At 43.9% G+C, this 15090-nt stretch overlaps 1 protein-coding gene across 1 annotated transcript; it reads right to left on the bottom strand.

The window, feature by feature from the left end:
* Nucleotides 1-9487: 9487 nt before the first annotated feature.
* Nucleotides 9488-11556, bottom strand: LOC133885640 (cytochrome P450 94C1-like). Its single transcript, XM_062325374.1, has one exon. The coding sequence runs from the start codon at nucleotides 11441-11443 to the stop codon at nucleotides 9869-9871; it is 1575 nt and encodes a 524-aa protein (XP_062181358.1). The 5' UTR covers nucleotides 11444-11556; the 3' UTR covers nucleotides 9488-9868.
* Between the last annotated feature and the right edge of the window lie 3534 nt (nucleotides 11557-15090).

Here is a 15090-nt window from a genome sequence, read left to right as displayed (position 1 = left end):
AGTCGAGCTTATACCCATTGGAAAGGACTCATCGTAAGCTTTTCAGAATGTACAAGATTGCTTAAAACGGACTTCGTATGAGAGAGTTATGTCCGTTTTATTGACGTGTTGTCCTGCGACTCGACCACGGCCATGACTTTGACCACGACCACGACTAGAGCTCAGTCTCGAGTCCTAGTAGATTGGCCATTGAGGGGGGACGTCCAGGTAAGGTTGTGGTGCTTATTCCACGTTCCTAAGCAATAAAATATTACAATAATTTAGTAGGATTCCATCCAAAGAAGCATGAACAGCGAGAAATGAGTTCACCTGGTGGTCTAATTATCTTGCACGTGCTCTTATAATTGGATCTTGTATGATTTGAGGATTATTGATGGTATTGATCGTATCAAAAGGAGCCATGGGCTCATCACCGCACCTTAGTCGGAAAAGTTTTCCGCCAAATATTTTATTGGCCGACTACCCTCTAGGATACTTCCGAGCTGGTCAAAAAGTGTGAAAGCAGATAATTTTTCAAAAAGCAGACTACTCAACCAGTCCAAGCTCTGCAAACAATTCCTCTTTCTTGACCTTTCTCTGTCTGGGGCTTGGATATCTTAGGACCATTCCAAGGGTCCAAGGCGGTTATAAGTTCCTATTTGTGGTTATTGATACGTTCACTAAGTAGGTCAAGGCTGAACCCATAGGAAAAATTACTGCAGAAGCGGCCAAGATGTTCATATGGAGCATAATTACTCGGTACAACATTCCACATCATGTAATTATAGATAATGGTAGCCAATTCAAAAGTGGGACCTTTATTGTGTTCTGCGAAGAATTCGGTATTAAAAGATGTTTCACTTCAGTAGCTCACCCTCAGAGCAACGGTCAGGTGGAACGCGCAAATGGTATAGTCTTGCAGGGTATTAAGACTTGGGTCTTTGACAGGTTGAAAGTCTACTCGAAACACTGGGCGAAAGAACATCCCTCGGTACTATGGGCCATTCGCACCTCAACTAACAAGAACACCGGTGAATGTCCTTTGTTTTTAATCTACGGAGTAGAAGCAATGCTCCTGACTGAGTTAAAGTATGGATCGTCTCTAGTGGAAAGTTACTCGGAAGAAGGGCAATAGCAATTACGAGAAGAGATATCAATTTACTCGAGGAGTATCGTGATCGAGCTTCCAGGCAAAAAGTCCATCATAAACAAATGGTGGAATGAGCAGAGATATCAGAGGCTTTGGGGAGGAAGGTATTTCTTCTTCGATTTCTTAGCTTTGTTTGAAAGCCAGTGGTGGAATGAAGGCCATGGTTTTAGGATCTACGAGCTCTACCAAGCAATGAGCATAAACAAATGGAACGAAGCGGTGTGAAGAACAAATGGCCTCGCATCCCCCCTGTTTATAGTTGTGTGAACGGGTCATACTATAGAAACGGGATCGTCAAGTTCCGATATCATTTTTGAGGATGCCTCAGTCACTTGTCGTTCACAGGCTGACGAGACGAGCAGAAGTTGAGTCATCGTTGATACATTATGGCGTGTCCAATCCCAGCGCAGAGGGATGTTGCATCATTATGAAATGTCAAATTAGGAGTTGCGGCGAAAACGAGCATGAACGGGAGTGGATTTTCAATGTTCACCTACCTGGTAGTTCGAATTCACTCGATGACTATGACATAATTACAGCTATGTAACCGGGGGCTTTCTCCTTCAAGCATATGGTCAAAAGTAATGTGTTGATGCTTACACTCTACTCTCTATCTCGATCATCGCATCAAACAGAGAATCGGGGGCTACATCATATATTTTCGATGCTTCAGCTTCACTCTCTGTTTTGATTATCATGCTAATCCGAGAGATAGAGGCTACATTTCATAATATGAGCGCTTATGCTTCACTTTCCACTCGATTCAGTCACTGAGCAATGGGTCAAGGGACATGCTGAGTATATCTCTGATTCTATAGCTCAACTCTCTATCTTGATTATCACATCAAACTGAGAGTCGGGGGCTACATCGTATACTTTCGATGCTACGACTTTATTCTCCATCTGGTTCAGTCATCGAGCAGAAAGTCCGAGGGCTACATTACGCATTTTCAATGGAACATTTATGCTTTTTCTTACTCTCCAATCGAGAAATCTTCTACTCGACCAAAGAGTCGAGGGCTACATAATAATACCATATTTCATACATATCCATTTTTTGTAAAAATTTATCTGGCTATTCTTCAACCACATTGGATAAGACCAATAGAGGCATATATTGGCTCGATGATGGACAACTAAACCTCATAAGGCATAATGACACAAGAAATTGTCAGACATCTCACGCCTAATGGCCCACAAGGTTCTGAAGTTCTAGTCGATCCCATATGTGCTCTCTATCAAGTCCATGATCATACGCTGGTTAAATACGCAAGTCGGTAAAAGTTTGTAAAGATCATCCTGTTGCTTCTTTTTCTACTTTTGTACTAGTTCTTTCCTTATTATTATGGTTGCTTCGAGTGATTACTCGAGTGCCAACACATCTAATTATATGTCTAGTTGAGTTTTTCAGGCATCAACAGATTTTCAGTCAGCAAGTTTAGAGGATGGTCATAGCATGTACTAATCAGTTTTGTGTCTACTTATTCTAACATTATTTTGTCGACAAGGGAATTGTGGTAGAGCAAATTGGAGAAGCAAAAGAACAATAATGTTTACAGACATCCCAAAACAATTAATCAAGATTCAAATATTTTGAGTCAAATCAATTAGATGGGCTACCCTCACTCTCGTTGTTAGGCAGGTTAAGTGCTAAAGACTCGACGAAGGCAAGGATTTGATACTCAATACTCTAAATAATGTTTGTTACTTTCTCTACTGAGCACCTAAACCCCTCTGTCACTACTGATGTATTGAGGTCGGGATTGTAACTCTTGAGGAGACCAAGCATTGTCTCGTCGAGGGTCTGTTCTCTCGGCTTTTGAATCGTTGTAACCGTAGTGTCCCGATTGGCAGGCATGGCATCCTAATCACTTTATGCCTTCTTCAGAGCATCGGCCTTTGCATTCCGCTCAGCTTCTGCTTTCTTCAAGGCACCCATGAGTTCTTCTCTCTAATCAACATCCTTCATGTGGACCTTTATTGACTTAGCAACAGCTTGGAGTTGGATCTTCAGGTTAGCTTTGAGTTTTGAGAAAGTAAATAAAGGCAATTATCATTAGTTGTCTGATGCTCGAATCATATACTAGTGATCTGTGGGTAAACCGACCTTTAATCCCCTCATGGTGAACGACTAGCTCCTTATCCTTCTCCTTGACAGATCTTTGATGAATAGCATAATTGATCACCAGATATTGAGCCTTGCCAGCTACTATGTGAGCCTCTATCACAACCCAAGGATCAACGGTTGGTCCATGGGTAGTGGTCATAATAGGCTCCAAGCTTCCGTTGGGCGCGTCTATAGAAGTGGTGCGTTAGAAGAAGCCAGAACTGGCTAGTTGGCTGGGTCACTTGTTTCCTTCTCCTTTGACTTCTTTGGGCATGGCAACCTGCCATTGACTGGCTAAGAAACAGGAAGGAAGATCACAAACCAAGATAAATAACCAAATCTATCCTTGTGGCAACTTGGATGTGAGCAAAAACACTCAACTTTTTCCTCTTAATTATTACTTTCCTATGCATCATACGGCAGTTTCGATTGGTTGTGCTGAAGGTATGGTTTGGGGGTTTGATGAAGCCAAAGCTGTCATCACTTGCAGAAAATCAACCCATAACAATTCATCATCATTCTGGACTCACCGAGCCAATGCTCAGTAGAATGACCAATGTGAGGGGGGCAACTCGATAAAGGTTACCTTTCTTATCGAGTCATCATACATGTCGGTTACTCGAGGAGGTGATCGAGGAGTGGCTGCGACTGTCTCTTGTAGAAATTACACCCATACAGATCAAGTGTTAGTGTGCAAGTGCTCGATAGCCAGAGTAGTGACTAAATAATCACCTAACAACTCGATGTCAGTACCAGTTGGCTTCTTCTCTATGTGCGCTTGAGAGGCACCAGATCATATAGTGGGAACAGTCTCTTGGATCGAAGAGACTCTTCAGCCCCTTGATCATCTAGTGTTTTCCCCTTGTCACCGACGTTAGAAGAGGAAGTTCCATCAAGATCGAGGACCTCATTCGTAAGGATGTGCTCTTGATGAAAGACTAGGACCTAGAATCAAAAAGTCAAATCAGGATGGGTAAGCAATTATCAGTGCTAATTTCTTACTTGATGGAATCCCCACCTCTGGTCGAGGGTTCGCGAGGGAGTAGGGTTGTACAAAGCATTCTTGTGCTTCTTCAGAGAAGAGTTTGCCCAATTGATAAGCAATATCTGGAGGAGACGGAGCTATAAAAGATAGAAAAAGTCATTCGAAAGAGCTTAACTGCGATAATAGAAGTCATTCCTTATAGCTATCCTTGTCTCCCGAATACTCCCAAGCAAAGTGATCCTGCACTTTCAAAGGACTCTATCTCCGACTAATGAAGTCTTTGGCCACGTGCCACCCGGTTAAACCACTTTGCTTGAGGAGGAACTATTCCTTCAGCTTCTAGCTCCTTTAGCCTTGATTCTTGCATTGACAAATCGTCCAGGCTTTAGTCAAGAGCGTCATCTTGTCCAGCTGCTCGGGTGAGGTGTTTGCGGTCTTTGCGTTTGAGTTTTTCTCCGACAATGTAGGAGCAGTGGTCTTTACAAGGGAGTTGGGATCCATGGATCTAAGTTTTCTTTGTAGTGGTGCGGGCTTAGGCGGAGAAAGATGGAGGCTTGTGCGAGAATGCTGATGCCGAGAGTGAGGAAAGATTGCTATAGTTCATGATTGTACGGGTAAATAGTTCGAGCTAAATGTCTCTTTTGTAACCACTCCAGTCTTTGTGGCTCCTCGATCAACATGAAAGGTGGGATGATGGTGTTGGGCGAATCTCTGCACACCCGTCTGCGTGCATTAAATGCTCCTATACACAACGGTTCAAATTTTGAAGGTTTTTTTTTTAACTCTACTCAAAATCTGGTATCGATTAGTTGAGTTTAGTCCTTTTTTCAAGTCTTGAGTGCGGTTAACAATAGGACGCTCGACCCAATTGCGTTTCCACTTGATACCCCGAACAAGATCTGTTTTTGCTTGATTCTTTCGACTGTAAGCCCGATCCACCTTACTCGACCAGGCTTAGACACGGCAGTACTCGAGTGGGCACTTGTGGAAACCTTTCCTCTTGAGCAGAGTTAGAGAGCTACTGTCAAATATCTAACTATGGGGTATATACTCATAAGGAATACACCATATACAAACAGGGTACACCACGCGCATACTTAACAACTCCAGATATTGTGGAACCGAATCTACGGTACCTAATACACCTAGAAATCTAGAAGGTGTATACTAGGAAGGTCGATTGGTTACCCAAGTCGAGCACGACTAGTATCTTGGCCGGATCTATCTGCTTTGTTTTGCGAACAAGATGAAGAATTTCTTATCTATTATGGCTAGATAGGAGGCGATACATCAGCCCTATATAAGGCAGAGACTAGACCCCCAACGGAAGAGGATAATAACTCAAGACATACACATCTTAGCTCAAGCACCAAGATCAAAGGAGATACTCGACAACTTCATCTCTTGTTTAGTTTAGATCCGATCTACTTCTTGTAATAGGTCTAGCTCCATTGTTTGTACTCAAGACAATACATCTGCATCAGTGTCCATATAAGACGTAGGGTATTACTCCAACCGGGGCCCCAAACCTGTCTACATCGTGTCTCTTATTTCTTACTCGATCCATGATCAACAAAAGTAATCCCTAACCATGTTCTTTATGGGCACATTGTTGGGAATGAATCTTCGACACAAGCCATCAGCAAGCATTGCATCAGAGCATGCCACTACCTATGCGCACGTAGTTGCGAGCATACCACATCAAGCCGCCTCAAGAACCACCACCTCGAGGATGCTGATATCATACATACCAAGAGAGTGTTGCCATCTCTGAGTGCGCCCAACCATTTACCTCTCTTACAAATCGATCAGTTCCAACATGGCATCATGACACATCATACTCCGTGGTTCTAGTGTTCTTTCGTCATCAGGGTTGGTTCATCTAAGTTCTTGGAGGCCAGTGAGGGACACCACGATGTCTCCCTCTATGTCTCCCCCTATCTCGGTGTGGTACAATAGCATATCACCAACGCTGATCCGTACGTAGTGCCGCCATGGGCTGAGCTCGCAGGTGACTTTGGCTGTCTCCGTCTCTCGCTCCCTCTCCTCACATCATCTCCCTTCATGGCCCACTCACATCCTCGCCGGTGTCGCAGACGTGTCAGCACCCATGCGTAGTGGGGATTGTTGTATTTTGGTCAGATGAGTACGCATAAAGCTGTGGGTGGGCAGATTGGGCTTGCTCAGCAACCATTGGCACGAGCCCGATGGATGCAGCACATGGCGAGAGGAGACGTGCAACTCGTGTTTGGAGCTTTGTGTTGGCAAGTACATGGCGACCGATGGCCCGATCCTGAGTTTCCAGACACATCGCACTTCCGCTCAGGTTGAGGCTGCCACTCGGCCCTCAGACAGATCAAAGAAGAGTGGGCACCATATTCTCTGAAGATTGAGGAACAAGAGCCTCCTATGGCTTTCACCGTGAAGCCCTATTACCATGCTGTTGTCGCGTCACCATATCACAAACTTTGCTCTCAGTGATGATGTGGTCCTTCTTGCCAAAGGCCTAGATGATAGCTTATCACGTCCACTTTGTCACGACCAATGCCAGGTTAGCGTCCATTGTCTACTCGTCATGGCCTCTTGAATATGCAACCTTCCATGGAGATCATATCGACACAAAATGGTCAATGATGTTGATTTCTTCTTCTTCTATTTTTAGACGCAAACTGTCCTATTTTAGAGTTGTATTATATTATTATTATTATATGTATCTATCTATATCAAATCAATGTTCCGTAATATACATGAATTCCAAATACGTTACATCTAATCTCTACCGCTATAATAAGGGCCCACGACAATCAACGACATAGATCTTTCTCTTCTTCCACCAATTAATACGTTAATTTTGTGACTTTGAGAGTGAACATTAAGGCTCATTTTAACACTAATAGCAAGGTGGCCCACACTAATAGAGTGACTAGCCTCGCTATAATATTTTATCATGATAACATTTGATTAATTGTTTTTTACATAGACTATTTATTTAGATATTTTTTCTAAGACTATATTTGATATGGATCATTCTTTTTTCTATTCTAACGCTAATTATAATTATTGTTGATTTTATTTTATTTAGACTTTTTATTTAGATATTTTGCTTCCCAAACCATATGAAAATCAAACTGCTAAATTTTTACAATTGTTAATTCCGAATTTAGCTATTTATTAATCGTATTTGATATGAACGTTTTGGTTTAATATTGACCGGTAGATGTTTATAATAATGAGTGGTCTAGATTTTTTTTTTAAATTAACGTGGTAATTTTGTGATCTTAAGAACGAATATGGTGGCTTCTTTTTTATCTTAAATAATAGATAGATAGATATTTATCTCTTCGTGGCTATCCCTGCCAAAGAAAACGTGCTCCCCACCGCACCCATATGAAAACGAACTGTGAGGGATGAACGATTCACCAACAATTGGATCACATGGTGGCCACACGTAGCATGCATCTATTAGTTGGCATAGAGTTTCTGAATAAGAATACTGCTCTGGTACGTGGTGCTTGAAAGGTATGGTCCAACAGTGGCAGCCCCCACGAAGCCCGAGCACATGTGCATTGTTTGGATCTGAATCATGCATCTTTTTTTTCAGGGAAAAGACCGGTTCATGCGTCTTGCTCCTTTTACTTAATTAATCGATCATTCATCTTATATTGACCATCAATTATGCCTCTGGGGTCACATATTCTTAGTCTGCAAGTGCTTATTGCAGACAGTAGCAATAGGTGCATAATCCATTGTCATTCTCCTGGAGGGATCTTTTGAGCATCTCTCTTCGTCTTTCCACTCCTTTCTTCGATTCCCATCATCTTCTTTTCATATTCAAATCACCACATGCCCCACTCCCCCATCTCCTCCCTCCTCATCCTCGTTGTAATCCCTGGATCTGCAACCCTTCTCCGACCCATGATTACATCTCTTCCTTACATAAGACGAAATTCACATTTTAAATTGAAAAGTTTTTTTTTCAAATAAAAAAAGAAAAATAAAGTTCCCGATTTTGGTCAAATGTTTTCACTTTTTCAATAAAGAGATTGAAATACCGAGCCAATGGAAGTTGAGATGGGTCAATCAAAAGATTGATTTTTCATAAGTTGAAATGTCATGCGGTAGGAGCAAACAAGCTTGGTAATGTGACCAAGAGATGGGGGCCAGGGGTTGGAGCCAGCGAACTATGCCAGTGCTAACTGTAAGTTAGAAGTCCATTTTTAGGATCAACATGGAAGACGTCTTATGCTTCATCATTGCTATTCTAGTGCGCCTATAAAACTTACAAGTCAATCTAAAGAATGCAACTCATTTCCATGTTAATACTCGATGCTATCTCTCGAGGTTGCATTCTCCCATTTGGAAAGGGTTATTATGCATACGTGTAATGTTGTTTTAGTTGCGATCTTGGGTTCAAGTCCTGATCCATTTCTTTGACAAAAGGATACGTGATACTTCCACATTTTCTTTTTGAGAACTTGCAATGTACATGTCTTAAGAGAGACTTCCTTCTCCACTCATATTTTGTTGACATGCGTGCAATGCCATGCTAAAGATTAGTCAATCACGCACACAAGTATTGTATACACCCTCCATCCAAGAATACAAGGCATGCTTTATTTGGATCCGGTCTTCAAAATTAGACTTTGATCATTATTTTCTCACAAAATATATCATTTGTAGCTACAAAACTATTATAGTGTGAAACCATTTTGAAATAAGAATCTGGTTGTGTAATTTTTATATACCAAACATACTTATAATTTAACAAATTATTGGTTAAAACATACAAAGTTCGATCTTTTCAAAATAAAATGTCTTGTATTTTTGGATGGAGGGTGTACTATAGTTAGATTTCAATGGAATGGAAGAGGCCAAGGGCTCCTTTGGACTGTAGGGTTTTTATAGGAATTTTGGAGGATTCTAATCCTTAGGGATTTTCCTATAAGAGTCTTTTGGAACAAAAGGATGAACTTATCAAATTTATATGGAATGGCTTGTTCCATAAAAATTCCTATGAAACCATAGCATTGATTATTTGTGTCTATCTCTTCTGAGTTCTATGTTTTTCGTGAGCTCCATCCAAACAATCATTGCTATGGTTTTACTATGTTTTTCAGTTCCATAAGATTCAAGAATGTAAGGCATTCTAATCATATGTTTTTACTTTTCACCTATTTTGACAACCCTGCGTTTATAAGGAGCCCTAAATATTTTGGAGTTAAATGCCCGACCACCTTGCAGTAATTGATACAGCCCACATGAAAAAGAGTCACAAGGAAGAACATCTAGCTTTGTATTCTGAACTCCGAATCTGCAATTTTTCTTTTCAGGAATAGCATCGGAGGTTCGCATTCTGCTTTGAAGTTGGAAATAACACACATGCTGACATGCAGAGTCGACTTTTGTGGTGGCTGCCCCCTTTATCCATGTTTGAGCAGAAGAGAAATGCCATCAGGCATTAGACTAATCCGCCCAGCAATGAACCATCAGTGGAATCTCCAGTGGACGCGAAGTACCCAGCGCACTCGCCAAACGGAGTGGCCATAACCATGAGTAGATCACGGCGACTTGCATGTGTATGTTCTGTTTCAAAGCAGAGGAGAACGAATAAATCGCGCGTGCCGTGGTGAAGCGGCAATCGATTGAGTTAACTTGGTGGGCGGTGCGCGCTGACACGCGCTCGCCGGCGCACTCTGACGGGCACGCCTCCAGCGAACGTGGCGGTAAGGCCTGGCGCGAACTTGGGCCGGCGCGAGCTCCGGCCGACCGCCTCGATGTCGAAGCTCTGCACGACGGCGACGATGGCCGCCTTCATCTCCATGATGGCGAGCTCCTTGCCGACGCAGACGCGCACGCCGCCTTGGAAGACTGGGTACCGGTACGGGCACTCCGGCACGAACCGGCCGTCGCGGAGCCAGCGCTCCGGCAGGAACTCGGCGCAGTCGGGGCCCCAGACGGACTCCATGCGGCCCATGGCGTACGCGTGGTAGGTCACACGGGTGCCCCTGGCGACAAACGTGCCGTCCGGGAGCGTGTCGTCGCCGGCGGCGAACTTGGAATCGAACTGCACCGGCGGGAACAGCCGCATGCACTCGTACAGCGCCGCGTGCACGTAGTGCATGTGATTGAGCTTTTCGGAGTTGGCAGCCGTGTGGTGGTCGTCTCTGTCTCCGATGACACGGGAGACTTCGTCTCGGATTGCGCTGACCACCTCGGGGTGGTCCGACAGCAGCAGGAAGAAGGCGGTGAGAGCTGAGGCGACGGTGTCACGGCCAGCTAGCACGAAGCTCACGACGATGTCGCGGAGGTACTTGTCGTCGTCGATGGAGCCCATGAAGCGTGATAGAAGGTCATCGCCCGAGGCGGCGCTGCCGAGCTTTCGGCGCTGCCGGATGACCTCCGCGGCAAGCTTGTCGACGAGGCGGATCGCGTCGCGGAGCTCCCGCTCCTCCCTGACGTTGAGTAACCGCTTCAGCTTCCAGAACAGATGCATAGGCGCCGTCGCGCGGCGTGCGGAGAGCATCGAGGCCGTGTCGAACGCGTCCGCGAACGTTGACATCGGCATCGAGAGCTCGAGGCAGCCGGGGTCGAGGCCGAACGAGATCCTGCATATGCAGTCGAAAGCAAAGCGGCGAAACACGTTCTGAAGGTCAAGCAGCTTCTCGCTGTTGCCGCCGCTGGATGCAGAGTGAAGCAGAGGAAGGAGGCGGCACCGCAGCTCGGAGGCCACGACGCTGGCCGCGAAGCAGCGCAGCGCCGGGGACGCGAGCTCAGCCGCGGCGAGCTTGCGCTGGAACATCCAGGCGTCGCCGTCAACGTTGAATATCCCGCGGCCGAGGAAGTCGGCGAGGATGGCGGAGAAGGGGGCGCCCTTGGGGTAGTTGTCGAAGCGGCCGCGCAGCATGTGGTCGACGGTGGGCGGGTTGGCGGTGAGCACGTTGCCGAGCACGTGCACGTGCACGGTCCGCCCGGGCGCGCGGCGCAGGAGGTGCGCATACCAGTCGCAGAGGTTGTCGAACTCGCCCGCCCACGACGCCGTCACGTACGCCTCGCACACCGCGCATGCGCACCACCACGGCGGCCGCAGCCGCAGCATGGTCAGGAGGAACGCCAGGGCCACTGTGCACGCGGCCGAGGCGAAGAGCACGGCGGCCACCTGCGGCTGCAGGGAGCTCGCAAGGGCGTGGACCGCGACGTGTAACGTTGTTGCATCCGCGCCCATGACGAAGAACAGCCGTGTTCTTCTTCGCCTCGCCTGCGTCTGAACTTCGCTTGACGTGGGTGTGGTGTGAGTATGTGCGCGCCTTGTGCTGTGGCACTCTCAGAGCGCGCCGTTTTATACTGAATATCGAACATTTTAAAACTATTAAAATTTGTACGAAGAGATGTGTGCAGTACAACAGACAACAGTACGTGCCAGGATTTGTACCGCTATTTTATGGTTGGTTTTGACCCTTGCCTGCTAAGCTTTATGCACATTCCCTCTTACTTTCGCCCTTACGCATGTTCTGGTTCTCCGTTTGCTAAATGACGTTCTTGCAAACGAATTTGTTGCCATGACGGTAGAGAAGGGGATTAAGCAAAGCGTGTATTTATTTTTGCGTTATGCGGTCGATGCCACCTCTTTCACCTAGTCTTCGGCCAACAAAGAGCTTTGGATCACAACATGTGCTCCTCGGGCTTAGACAGATGCCCTGACAGCATACTAGCTAAGGGTGATGGTGGGCGGGGCGATGAGGCAGCGAAGACACCACCAATGGTGTGTGGGGGAGGGGGGAGACAACGATAGAAAGCGATGGATTAATGGTTGGACGGTTGTTTAGGAGGCATATGGATGGTCCGGTACCGTCGAGTTAGTACGGTAGAGGGCTGTGGGTGCATATCTGGTGACGAGCCAGAGAGGGAGGAGGTAGGTGAGGCGAGGGAGCAAACGGATCGACTGCGACTATCCATTCAGAGAAGAAGAATACCTTGGGGAGGGAGGAGGAAGAAACAAGGATCCACGTTGTCGACTGTGAAGATTCAAAACTGTAGGCACCTAAGAAATAGATTATTTTTTCCTTGAATCAGGTCACGGTTTCACTATATAATGACTCATCCTTACAAGTAAAGTTTATATAAATTGGATTTTGCAAACTCTAAGGCAAGAATGGTATGCAGATTTTCAAGTTAAACCTAGAGCTTAAGGCTTTAGGGCCTATTCGGATGTAGTATCTTTGCTGGGAAGCCAGACTTTGCCGGCGTTTTCTTAGACAAGCTGGACCAAGTTAGGAATCCTGCATTTCACAGCCACAGTTTAGGCGCACTAATATTTTTCAATGGGTCCCGTGTGCTATAGACAGATACGGTTACTTCAATATTCTCTTAGACAAACACTGCCATAAAAATCCCATCCACTATCAACTTTAGAACTAACAATAAGTAAGAAACAATGATAATCAGGTGTCGGTCTAAAGAACCGGCAGTGAAAAGAGTTATCACTACCGACTCAAAATTTGAGCCGGTAGTGATGCCCTGGTACCACTATCGGCTAGTGGTTTCAGCCTGCAGTGATAGCTGTGAAATCACTGATGGCTGAATCCTTAAGCCAACAATGTTACGCCTTTCCTCTCTCTCCTCCGTCTCTCTCTCCTCTCTATCCTCTCTTCTCTCTCGCCTTTGTCCTCTCCTCTCTCCGTCTCTCTCTCTCCCTCTCAATACATGCATACGATGAGACATATTTAATGTAAATTAATAATAATGACACCTTGATAAACTCATAGTAATTCATGTTATTCATTAATACAGAGTAATTCGTGTCTTTCATTAATATGTAAATAAATCTACTTAATCTGGCTCAACGTTATATACATTGTCAAGCCATTTGGTAGACTTCCTCCTTATCGCATACTCTGTACTAGAAGGTATGGTGTCATCTGAAAGTCTATTACGCGTCGATGGCACAATCAGTTCATGAAACTCGCCGTTTAGGTTGATAACATGTTCAATGAAGAACCTAGATCTATTTTTGAATGGCATGTATTTTTCCAGAGAGTATCACACTTGTGCGTTGTTTGAAGTACTGCGTTTGAATAATCGAAAGAATTAGTCCTTGAGCATGTATAGAAATTAAAAAGAAGACATCGATATGTAATTTCATACCTTAGCATCATTAAACATGACAGTGTATCCGTCTCTGCTTAATGCGTGCATGAAAGTAAGAATATAAAACTCGTAGAGACTGTTGTCAGGTGGTGGCTGCCTCATACACTTCAAGAGAAAAGGATTTGTTTGTGGAATAAATGGAACCTTTTTAATTAGTAGGAAATGCAAGACACGAATATTCTTCATGTACGAGAAAGTCGGTTTTTACATCATACTGCTTCCTGTATAGACGGTAGACAATACTCTTTTCGTAGTATCTTGTGTACGTCCCGTACGTGAATATGAATACAATTAAACTTAGATGCAACCGATGAAAAGATTAAATGATTGAGTTTACCTATTTATCATGTTAATGGGATCTTGGTAAGTCTTCTTATCTCTCTTTTGTGAGTCCAAAACAATGATCTTGCTCAAGTTTGGGTGGATAAAAGGAGAATATAATGAAAATTGTAGGAATATACCACTATACCAAATTAGTACTAGAATTGAGTTACCCATAAAAGGAGAATACTCTTACACATAAATATGTACTCAAAGTTGTAGGGTAAGAGTACGCATGTCTTGTGGTGGTAATGAAGCAGACACTTCAATAAGTAGTTCTCGGTGAATTCGGGACTCTCCCTTACAAGTTCCTCGTTGGTAAGCCTAGAGTTGATGAATTCTACTTTATTATCTAATTCTTATTTGCATGCGTGGATTTCCATTCTATGAAATAGAGAAGTTAGTCAACCGATTTGAAGGTACAAAATCATATAACATGAATTATATACATAAGTCATTTACAGAGACCACGCTCTAACTATGGCTACATTGAGGGCATCTTTCTTGTACATTTAATACAAGCACTCAAATTTCACCCAGAAGTAATCGTCTTTGTTGTGAAAATATTCATCTCTATATCTTACGGGGAGTGCCTCAAAACCCTGCCTAAGCTGCTCCAAGTACCACAAATGTAATCAGCGCATTTGAGTTGTAAGATTTCATTCTATATTTGGTTTGGCCAAAGGTTTTCCCAATTCTAATAGCCATGTAACATCCAACTTTAGGATTTTTGCTCCCACAACAAGCTGTGCTAGTTCCTCATTTCAACATGGGCTAGTCGGTGGTGTCATAGCCAACCCATGCTAGACTTAGCAATCAAGCAAGTCTTTGACCTTACTTCATCTGTTGAAAAATCAACGAAATAAAGTTTACTCTTCAACTGACCAGTGAAAGCTATTGAGAAGTCTTCCCTTCTAGAGACGATCACACCATCATTAGTAAAGAGACAATTATAGCATATTTCATAAAGTTGTGATACATACAGTAAATTATAGCTAAGAGATTTAACTAACAATACATTTGAGATAGAATGATCATTAGAAATAGCAATTTTACGTAGATTGATTAACTCTCATCTTCCATCATCTCCAAAGACAATATTTTAATGTTGTCCTCCATTTTCTTCAAATGAGGAAAACATGCTCTTCTCTCCGGTCATTTGATTGGTACATCTATTATCGAGCACCTAACTTGATCCACCAGAAGAATATACCTACAAAATAAGTTAAGCTTTTGTTTTAGGTACATAAATTTTTTTAGTCCTTTCACATTAGTCACAAGCACTTTCGGTCACTCACACACTCCTTTTGACAACTCGATCCTTTATGCGGGCACCAACATATAAGGAAATGACGATGGTTCCTCTTCAAAATATAAGATGCATAAAAGGTTGCTTGAGGTGCA

The sequence above is a fragment of the Phragmites australis genome, chromosome 11, assembly GCF_958298935.1.
Source record: "Phragmites australis chromosome 11, lpPhrAust1.1, whole genome shotgun sequence".
In the NCBI taxonomy this organism is placed as follows: Eukaryota; Viridiplantae; Streptophyta; class Magnoliopsida; order Poales; family Poaceae; genus Phragmites; species Phragmites australis.
This window is presented reverse-complemented; position numbering and strand designations above follow the sequence as displayed.